General features: G+C 38.6%; 1 protein-coding gene across 1 annotated transcript; it reads right to left on the bottom strand.

The window, feature by feature from the left end:
* Nucleotides 1–1056: 1056 nt before the first annotated feature.
* Map10 (microtubule associated protein 10) lies at nt 1057–5597 on the bottom strand. The gene has a single exon (XM_013156524.3). It carries the CDS (start codon nt 5550–5552, stop codon nt 2925–2927), a length of 2628 nt encoding a protein of 875 aa, XP_013011978.2. The 5' UTR covers nt 5553–5597; the 3' UTR covers nt 1057–2924.
* Between the last annotated feature and the right edge of the window lie 5653 nt (nt 5598–11250).

Here is an 11250-nt window from a genome sequence, read left to right as displayed (position 1 = left end):
CAAGGTTGTAACTAATGCCTTTCAATAAAATCAAGAAATATTTTGGTATCTTGTCTTGACAATCCAACTTACTGACACTATCCTGAAATCTTTTCTGCCTGGTTGGACAGATGTCTGAAGAAGGTCCATAAGAATGCATTGGTCTTGCAGCAATTTTTCCTTGCACTGTTTTAGGCTAAAAATGAGAAGGATCCAGCAAGCCTTGGCTCATATACTGCCATTCTCAGAACTCTCCATTTATTTTAATTCAAATTGAAACAGCCTAAAGAATGACTAATCTAGGGCCAAGGACAGTTTGATCTGAAAAATGTAAATATAGTTAATCTTACTTGTTGCTAATTATGAAATTTTTCTGCTATGTCACTAACAGCGTGGTAATTAAAAAGTTTATTTAACTTATAGGTATTGACCTATATGCTTCTTATGGCTCCTAAGTATAATTCCAATAAATTCACTACTTGTACAAGGAGAAAATCATAAATTGAGATGAGAAGGGTGACTCTCAACAGAAAGCCACAAGTGCACAACACAAGTTCAGTGTAATAGTTCTTTGTATATGAAGATGCCATCGTACATCTGGAGGGAGAAAACTACATACTGTCTTCTGCATAGGCCTCTGTGAATGTGCTTACAATATTCAAAGGACTTATCATGACAACAGCTGTCTCCTAAGGTATAAGCATTACTACACAGAGGGCCTAATGCCATTTCTGTGGCTTGTTTTGCTTCTTAGACCCTGTCCCATTCACCTTTGTCCACAGCAGCTTAGATGTATAGGCTGTTCAGAAAAGCTGGATTTCAAGCTTAAGCTTAATGCAGAATGACAGATCTCCCCCTTATGTGTGACCTTTTTATATTCCACTACTGAATCAAAAAAGATCAAATCAGGCTTCACAAATAGCTTCTATTATGAAATTCTTTAAAGTATATAGAGTGTAGAATTTGAAAATAAAAATACAGAATGTAAGTAGTTAGTACTAAATATATGAAAATAAGCACAGTCACTATAATTGAGCTACAAAAACCAATACAACTTTAGAAATTAGTAGTCTGGAATAACATAAAGAGAAGTTTATTCAGCTACTTAGCTTTGTAACATAAATTATTATTTTTATGCCCCTGCAATTGTGACACACTAAATTCATCATCTTCCTTCCACATTCTCATCAAAGATAACCTAGAGACTTTTTTCTTAGGAGGGGGGTTAAGACAAGGTTTCGCTCTATAATTCAGGCTGGCCTCAAACTCACAGCAATCCTCTTGCATCAGCCAGCCTTGAGAGTGCTGGGATTACAGGCATGTGCCACCACACCTGGCCAACCTACTCTTAAAGCAAATAATAAAACAGCTGAGTTTTCTGAGAAATTATACTTTTGATGATTCTGATACTACTTATATTTTTTTCTTCTACAGTAATTGAAAATGTTTACTAAACAATTTGCGGTATATCATATGAGTAGCTACAGTACTTGGGATTGTTTTGATTATGTAAGATGATACATTATATACATTATATTTATAGAAAAATTAAGATCAATTTTTAGCCATAAAAGTTTTTTCTTATTCCAAGATTTTTTAAAAACTTTTTTTGGTACCGGGGATCGAACGCATCCTCTCATGCTTGCCAGGCAGGTGCTTATACCACTGAGCTAAATCCCCAGCCCGTACTCCAAACTTTTAACGGCATAATTTGTGTACCTCCAAATAATTACTTTCAATAATTTAAAATATTAAATAACATCACGACTATTTTCTGGTATTCATTTATAACCTACTACTCCAATTGATTATGATGTTATTATGATGTTTGTCATTTATGGCTTTCCTTATTCAACAAATTTCCTTTTAACCACTCAGTACTGTGAATTTAATCAAGATAATAAAGGTCATGCTCATTCCCATCATTATTCATTTATATTGATTCCTGAATTAAAACATCCTCTACTCTTATCATCAAAATTCTATCTACTAACATTATCACTTGAAAGATATTTACTTGTTTAAAAAAGGGAAAAATTAGGACCTTGCTTCATATATCCAAAAATATTAGATGTATTAAAAGCTCTCAAGGTTAAAGTATAGCATAGCTAGAAAAAAATACATGCAAATATTTGAATACAAAATAGTCTAAAATCAATGAAATACTATAGGCAAATGATCACATTTTATAGAAAGAAGTTCTGACATAATAAAAATTACTGAACAATCTGAAATGATTATACAGGATGATACTTTTCTTAGTTCCCCTCTCCAAATGTTTCAAAGAATACCTAAAAGCTCTTTAAAACCAGCAAAACAAAAATATTAGTCACACATGGCTTATAGGGACTGTGCTAGAGACTAAGAAAATAAAGATGTGCAAAAGACACAAGGTCTTCTCATCATAAAACTTAAGCCCAGTGAAAGATAAACATTAATCAAGTATTAATAAAAGGTGTGGTTAAAAAATTAAAGACACAGAGCACGTAAGAGTGCATAAAAGGGTCTCTATCTGCTGAAAATCTGAGATGTATACCTGTCAAAGACTTTGTAAACCATACAATGTGAGCTCTTTAACAATATGACTATATCTTGAGTATTTTTCTTTTATTGTTTACCATTCCGAATCTTACACTTTAAGACTTCTATATTTATTAAATGACTTATTCCCATTAACATTTAAGACTATTCTTTATCCTTTTTCAAAGATATACATAAAATCAGCTTTAGAGAAAATTAGATACATTTTTATTCTTAAACTTTAAAAAACTTACCAATTTATAAAACAATTTCATGATCAATATAATCAGATTTAACAGTAGAATACCATTTAAACATCAAAGGAATAACAAACTTGCTTGCATTTCTTAGAACTGTTCATATAATGTACTAAAGTTATTAAAATTTTTTCACTAATGTTGTAAAAGTTTTTAAAAGCACTATTTTCACACTGTATATCCTGGAAGTTTATTTATTACTAATTCACAGATATCTTTGCACTGCTTGGAAATAGTTAGTGACCCAAGGTCATCATCGTCTTCTTCAAAGTGATCTGATGTACTGCTATCCAGGACCTTGAGTTCTAGTTCTGACAAATTAGATGGCAAGTAGGAACTCAACTGAGATGTCCTTGGTGACTGGCTTCTCTCTAAAGATTTGCAACCAGTTCCTGTTTTAGTGACACCATGACCTCTCTTTATCACCTTAGAATTGTGTATACCATCTTGGTCCATCTGGTTTTCTTTTTCCTCAGTGGAATATGATAAAGACAAATCACCAGTGGAGATACTAGATGTTTCCTCCAAACCTCTGTCCTGTTTCTTTGAAATAACAGATCTTCTTTGTGAGAGTACTGGAGACCCAGCAGAAAAAGGTGGGCTAAGAATAGAACTCTTTTCACTGCTATTTTTCCTTATGGACAGTCTTGCTTCACTAGACTTACTTGTGTTTGAATCATGTTTTGGATTCCCTGCCTTTGAACTGCAATCATGAGCTTGTAAACTTAACAAACTTCTGCTGGTATCCTCAGCAGTATGGAAATCTTCAGAATAGCAAGGGCTAGTGCACCCATTTGAATACTTTAGTTCTGAGATGCTTTCATTGAAACTATTTCTACTTGGTCTATTTTCACTCATATCAGCAGCTAGAATATCCCTATCTGTAGTTTTGACCTGTCCACCACCTATTTCTTTATCTAAAGTTCTGTTGATAGCTTGCTGCTGGAACACAGATGGACTTTGGCCTCTTTTTTCTAATTTTCCTCCTATAGTATTTGTGTGAGTAAGTCTTTCTGGAATAATAGAATTTATAGAACTTACAATTCCCTCCAATAAACCATTACTGGTTCCATTTTGACCACTGTCAACTGTCTTTTTAGTTCTTTGTTCTGGCTTAATCTTATTCAAGCTTGCCTTATCAGAAGTTCCACTAACCTGATTTGAAGTATTACTATTTTCAACAAGAGATGTATCTCCATCTAAACAATCACTTTTAGGCAGTTGTGGCTGCTGACTTTGTTTTGCAAACTTAAGTACTTTAACTTTTGATTTAGTACCTAACATTTGTGCTCGCATTCTTCTGTAGTGTTCTCTCTTTTCCTGTACTACCAACATATCAGGATTTGTTTGCTTTAAACGTAGTCTTAGAGTATTTGTTAAACCATAAAGTAGTCTCCTCCTTGTAACTCTTGTTTGGGAATTCCCACTGCTCTTTTCAGAGTATTTATCTTCCTTAAGTGTTTCAATTTGGTTCTTTTGACATTGAAGACTCACTGACTTTTTATGTTCTCCCACAGAAAGCTGATGCTTAGATTCAGTTTCGGTGGACTTGGCATAAGATTCTGGTTCCTTATCCTGAGTTCTATACAACCAGGCTAGATGAGGATGTATGTGTGTAGGACTTGCCATGGGTTGGTTGTACAACAATGACAACTCAATTAACAAAGCATTTAACAAAGGCAACTGCCTTATTGGATTAATTGCACTTTGCTCATTTTGAGGAGGACATGTAGTTTGATTAACTGCTCCTATATCCTGATTATGTGGAGGACTTACAAGAACTGTAGGCCTCTCTTGTGTTGCTGAGTTTGTACATTTTAGAGAATTCGAAAGTGTTGGAGAACTTACAAGGCATTTTTCTGGAAAAGCACCATCTAACTCTTCAGGTACAATCATTTGCAGCTCAGTTGTGATTTTAACCTGGGCAGGACGCACCTTTTCTTGGGTCAAGTGAGTGTAATATAGAGGAGGAGGGCAAAATGTGTTGGTCTCAAGGTCCAACTCTGTGACTTCCTCACTGAGATGGCTGACACAGCACTCACGGCTACCAGCTGAAGCAGCAACAGCCGAGTTGGTTCTGAGGCTCTTAACAAAACCTGCAGTATCTAAGATGGCCTTGCCGCGGAAAACTGTTTTCCCACCATCCTGCTGAGCCGCTGGGGCCCCCGTAGGCTGGTCCCCATCCCTGGGGCGCAGCTCTGGGGCCGAAGAAGGCCTTTGAGTCTTAGGCAGTCTGTGGGGCTCCCGTCGCAGTTCTTGGCACACCACTGTCCCCTCTGCTCCTGCCGCAGGGGCGAGGGGGATAGGCGGCTCTGGAGAGCCGATATGGCTGTCGCCCAGGTCTCTTAGGCGGTAAAAGAGCGCCACTTCCCCAACGCGCTTTCCTGTCGGACTCAGTAAGGCAAAAGTGCCTCGCCGGCCTCGGGCGCTCGGGCCCGTGACCTTGAAGGAGGCGGCGGCCAGATCGACGTGGCAGGCTCCCACCAACTGCGAGTTTTGCGCCTGGGCGGCAGGCAGTTGCAACAACGCGACGTGCAACAGGAGGGAGCTCAGGGTGGCGGGGTGCAGGCGGAACAGGCAAGCTTTGCCGCGCCCGAAGCCGATGGCGTCTTTCTGGGGAGCCGGGACAGGCGTAGCAGGCGGGTAGACGAGAAGCGGAGGAAAGTCCAGCAAAAAGAAGGCCACGACAGGGCCCGGGGCGCCTGGGGACTGCGGTCCGGCCTCCAGGCGCACCCAGTCCACAAGCAACTCCAGTGAGAAAAGGTGCTCGGCCCCCTCTGACACGTCGGCCGCCATCGCCGTTACCTAAGAGACGCCGCTTCCGGAAGTCGCAAAGTGAAAGTCGAAGCCCCAGGCTCTCGCGAGAGATGGGGAGAAACCGCGCTGTGCGGTTCTCTCGCGAGCCTGGGGGAGCCGCGCGGCCCCTTTGCTCCTCCTCCCCTTGCGCCCTGGTGTGGAGCCTGACCTGTGTGAGCACTGTTTGATGATAATCTCGAGGCTATCAGCGGCAGAATGGCCTTTTTTTTTTTTTTTTTTTTTTTTTTTTTTTTTTAAGAGGGTAGGGTTTAACACTGCAGATGTTTGTGGTTTGGGAGTCAGGCCAGAAAATGACTCAGGATTCCCCTCCCACCCTATAGTGCAGAGCCCACTAGCCACTGCGTACAAGTGCCTCCAGGGCCTATGGTCAGTGGCAGTATTGTAGCCTTGGACTCCTGGATCATACACTGTGTAGCAGGAAGACACAGGTACAGCATATGTTCTCTTGATGGACTCCCTGACAATTTAAGTCTTCTTCCCAAAGAGTCTAACTTCAGTTTCCAGTCAGAGGGACAAAGTAACTTAGTTATACCAAAACTCTTGCTAAGTCAGTTTAGAGAGAACAAATTCCATTCTGATGAACACTCCCCGCCCCTGCCCCCATACACACCCTTTGGATATCTAACCACCTGGCCATCCTTCAGCAAGAATCTTAAATTTGTTTAACCAGCATTTCCCCCATCCTCCACGGATATCAACTCACTGATGAGAGGCTGGCTGTATTGTCATCTACATTTCACAACCACGGTGGGAAATGGAGATGCAGCCTGCCAGACAGAGGATCCACAGTTGAGGAAGAAATCTATGTGGAGCTCAGTAGGAGGAAAAGGAATTTCATCTTCCTTATTTAGGAATACAGATGGTCCAGACTTAAGATTTTTCAGCTTTACAGTGGTGTGAAAACATATCCATATGACCATTGTGTTTTTCATTTTCAGTTCCATATTCAATAAATTACATAAGATATTTACATAAACACAAATTACATAAGACACATGCTTTGTTTTAAAATAAACTTTATGTTCAACGCTATGTTATGAAATAGGTTTCATGTTAAATGACTTTGCCCAACTGTAGGCTAATGTAACTGTTTTGAGCCTGTTTTAGGAAGACTAACTTAAGCTATGATGTTGGGTAGACTGTACTAAATAAAATACATTTTTAGATTATGATATGTTTAACTTACACTGAGCTTAGGAGGGCATAGTCTTTTAAGTTTAGAAGCATCTATAATTATTTATATTCTTTTCTTCCTTTCCCCATTTAAAACAATATAAAAAAGCCAGAATATCCATAAAAATAAAACAAAACATAATTCCAAAAAGAATATATTTTTAAAAAGGAAATACAACCTGCAATTTTAAAAACAGAAAAAGCTAAGTTAAACACCTTGATTATAATTTAAATCTTGTGGCAAATGCTTGTTTACTATACAAGTTTGTGAGCCTCAGCTCTTCAGAATTCCTGGAGGTTGGGGACATTCTTAGGAAGCAGAGAGTCTTGCTGTAGCTCTCTTTGTTCTACTCTATAGACTCCCAAAGCCTGGCATTTCTGGGTTCTAGAAGAATATATATTCTGGGGCAGTGATGAAGAACCTTTTTCAGTGATACAAACAGCCTGCTTTGTCACATGTGCCACAGATTTACCACTTATTCTGGGGCAACAAGATTTTGATCAGGACAAGTAGACTCTTGTGGTCATTCATGTAGTACTAAGGTCAAATCCTACATAGAAAGACATCTTATCCTAAGACTCAATTAGAAGCTCCAGGAATTTTAAGCCAAATGCACTCCTCTGTTAACTGGGTTACAAATGAATTTTACATCTATTAAACCATGTAAAGTACAAAAATGTTAATAACATTAACCTTAACATATTTTGCCTTTGGTAAAGATAACAAAAACTTCATTTTTCAGAATGAGTGTCCAGTGTTTAAAAGTGAATCTCTTTTTATTTATTTTGAGTCTTTTCATCTTTTTCTCTTACTAAATTTCTGGAGAAGAGGAAGCTATAGTTTTCCCATATGTTGTCCTTAAAATAGAGGCAGAGTTACGATCATAATCATGATCAATACTTTCAATATTGATATAAAGCAGCTGTCAGAAGTAAGTGCAAACAACCTTTTAAAATATTTTGCAAAATGGCATCAGGGTTCTGTATTACATGTTAAGTTTTTATTTTGAATCTGTTAGAGCCTAATATTGGAAATTCATTCACTAAGGAAGAACAATGGAAGTCTGGAGTGTGGGAAGGAAGGCAGGGCAGCAGTTGGAGAATAAATTAAAGCAGAACTGGTGATTCCTGGGAGAGTAACCTAAATCCTACTCAGTTAAATCTCCCTTCCAAAAAGGAAGGGAGAAGCAATCACACAATACCTTAAGGCATTGAAAACTGTCAGTTCATGAATAAACTACAAAGTATGTATGGATGATAAAAGTGGTAAGTGAAAGTGATTTGACTGCCATTGGCAATTAGAAATGTGGTCTAATGGAGTCAATCCAGATTTGAAGGTAAGTAGTCTTGGATTAAAATATCAGCATGTCCATTTCATAAACATGTAGCTCTGGCACAGGTTCTCAAAGTTCAGAGATTTTCTCTCAGGGTATCTCATACATTCTCAACGTGTAGTGTGCATACTTAAATGCAAATCTTTGGATCCCATTCCAGAGATTTACATTTACTCAGGCTAAGGCAGGGCCTAAATACATGTTTTAAAACTAGTGTCCCAGGTAATTCTGATGCAGGGAGCCCCTGTGCTATTCTATGACAACTATCATCCTAGTTTCTGATGCACCATCAAAGATTGTGTTACTATTTGATAAGTCTGCAACAAACTAAATAGTATTATCATGACAATAGAATAGCAGAAAAATGTGTGCATTTATGTATCCTAGCTGCCTCTTTCACACCTTCAAGTTGAAATAGGGGGATGGTCTCTAGCTGTGAAGCATCATGTGAGCGTGCGCCATGCCATGAGGTGCCAATGTAGCAGCAACCCACAAAGATGACTTGAAGAAGTTGCAGACAGCTCTTAGAGCTAGGTTATGAGGATTGTGCTCCTCAATGGACTGAGCCCTTCCTGTAAGATACTGCAGTTCTCATTCTGTTCCAGTGAAGATGGAGCAGATTAGGTATGCCTTTGACAGGTTGCCTTCCAGCCTTCACTTAGGGGTAGGCTGAAACATAACCTAACTCATAAATCCTTTTCTTCCCATAGAAGTAGACAACGTTAGTTATTGTGGCCTAGACTGTCTTATCAAGACTAATGTACCTGGCTCCAACAGGTAATGGAATGAGGTTTTAATTGTGTTTATTTTAAATTATTACTGATATAATTTAGAGTCCCCTAAAAGATAGCCATATGCTGTTTTCATAATTTAACAAGACACCTATTTTTTGAAATCTAGAAAATAAACTAAAAGTCTTAATAACTTTATCAAGCAGATTTCCTTTTTTAATCTTCATGATGACAGATGAAGTTATTGGTATACTCTTGATAAAACCAATGGAACTAACGTGGAAAGGTTAAACAACAAAATTTCCATGTCCAGTAGATGGTAACACTGCAATAGAATTCAGTTCTGCCTCTTTAAAAAAAATAGCTTGTTTTCATCACATCAGATTCTTTTAGTTTATTTGTCCATGCTTAAGGAAAGTATTAGTATATACATTTGAAAAATACACATGGGAATAAAAGGAATATGATGGGGAAAGTGACTCCCAAACTTAGATATCAGATATGCTGAATTTGTGATCTTACAACATCAAGGAATGAAGTCCTGAACCAAAGGAGGAGGTTAGAAGAGTTTTACCAGAAATACTAAGAACAGCACCTAGATTTCCTGGAAAGGTCCCAAGTGGGTGGCCACTAAGGCTCTTTGTCAGAGGTAGTTTATAACAACAAAATAACAATATGAGTATCCCCTAAGTGAAGGGTGGAGGGCACCCTGTCCAAGGCATCCATAGTCAGTCTTCGCTAGAGCAGAACAAAAATTGCACTATGTGGATTAAACAACAGTCAACCTATAGGATTACAAGGATAGTTGCTTAGCTAATATTGATCCAATAAAGAAGCAAAGCACATATCTAAGGTATATGGCAAGCATTATTCTAATTGTAGAAAGAACAAATATTATTGGGAAGGGATGAGAGCATGGATTCAAATGTTCTAGTCACCTACCTATGTGTCGCTACCTATCTGAGCTCACTGGACCAGGGAATGCTCATTGCAGTATAATCTCAAATTGCTGTTTATCTGGAGAGGCATGCCAGCCTGGCTATTACGTATCCATCTTGAAGCTTGGGTCTCTGAGGATTTGCCCCCACCCATAATCTTGGTGTGTCTCATTTTTTGCACTGAATTCCTCAAGGCCCCAATCTCTCTCTCTCTGACTGCCTATTATTTTCTGTCTTACTTGGCTGTCTATAACAGGAACAATTAAACAATGCCACTAGAAAGCAGAAGCAAACACAGGACAAGGTATGTTCCAGAAGAAAACCGACACAATTTGTTGCGGTTTAGATGGACAACACCTCCCCAAAGCCTCATGTCAACAGAGGTGGGGCTTTTGGAATGTAACTGAATCATGGGGTGCTGTGCTCATCAAAGTTGAGAGTACATTAGAAGGTGGGGTATAGTCAGAAAAGGTGGGCCACTGGGTACACAAAGGAAAGGTATATTCCGCATGCCAATTCTTCCCTTCTCTCTGTGTTTCCTGGTCACCATGAAGTGAACAGGATTCATCTGCTAGACCAATCATCCTCTTCCAGACCTTTTCATCATGTTCTTTCTGCCTTGGAGGCAGCTAACCATGGACCGAAAGCCGAAATAAACCTCTCCTCCTTTAAATGGTGGGTGTTGGGTATTTTGTCACAGCAGCAAAAAGGTGACTAAGACATCATTTAAACAACAAACCAAGGGCACAGGAATGGGTAGGGAGAAAGGAAGGCAGCTCCATATTAAGTCAGAATAAGGGACAGAGCCACCAAATGTAATGCACATACTTTCTTTAGAGTCTTAGCCAAACAAACAATTGGAACAAAAGAACAATGGAGCACTTTGACTTGCAACTGGTATAAAATGATGCAAAAGAATTATTTTTAAAGTTAAATGTATCCCTGTCGTAAAAGTTGCTTAAGAAACATTATTCCACATAACACACACACTAAAGTAGTAGGAAAAAATGACAAAGCCTGAGTGTGTTTTATGATGCCTCAGAATAAAGAAGAATGACAGGGAAGCAAAGGTGGAAAAGTCTTACTCGTTACTGAATCTATATGATAGGGATATAGGAGTTTGTGGTGTTGTATTCCATACGGACATGTGTGTATGTGTGTCTGACTCTTGGGTTTCTTTTTACAGGTTTCAGATCAGTCATGAAAGACCATACCCTAGCATGCTGGAGTACAGTGCCAAATATCAATACTGTAAAAACTAATCATATTCTATAATAATGTTGCCAGGGAAAACTTCTTTCCCCAGGTGGAGCTGTGGGATTCTGAACTACCCAGAATTCAGTTCTGTTGCAGGTAGTCACTTACAACAAAAGGTAAAACTTTGTAAGTAGGGTCTCTCTCTCTCTCTCTCTCTCTCTCTCTATATATATATATATATATATATATATATATATATATATATATGTATGTATATGGCATGCCCTCTATTTATAGATCATAA

The sequence above is a fragment of the Cavia porcellus genome, unplaced genomic scaffold, assembly GCF_034190915.1.
Source record: "Cavia porcellus strain 051 isolate PalLab524CR breed Dunkin Hartley unplaced genomic scaffold, mCavPor4.1 scaffold_13, whole genome shotgun sequence".
Lineage (NCBI taxonomy): Eukaryota > Metazoa > Chordata > Mammalia > Rodentia > Caviidae > Cavia > Cavia porcellus.
This window is presented reverse-complemented; position numbering and strand designations above follow the sequence as displayed.

What these genes read in the sequence shown, in the direction of transcription:
- Map10 (XM_013156524.3), bottom strand. Translation starts at nt 5,552, where the DNA reads ATGGCGGCCGACGTGTCAGAGGGGGCCGAGCACCTTTTCTCACTGGAG.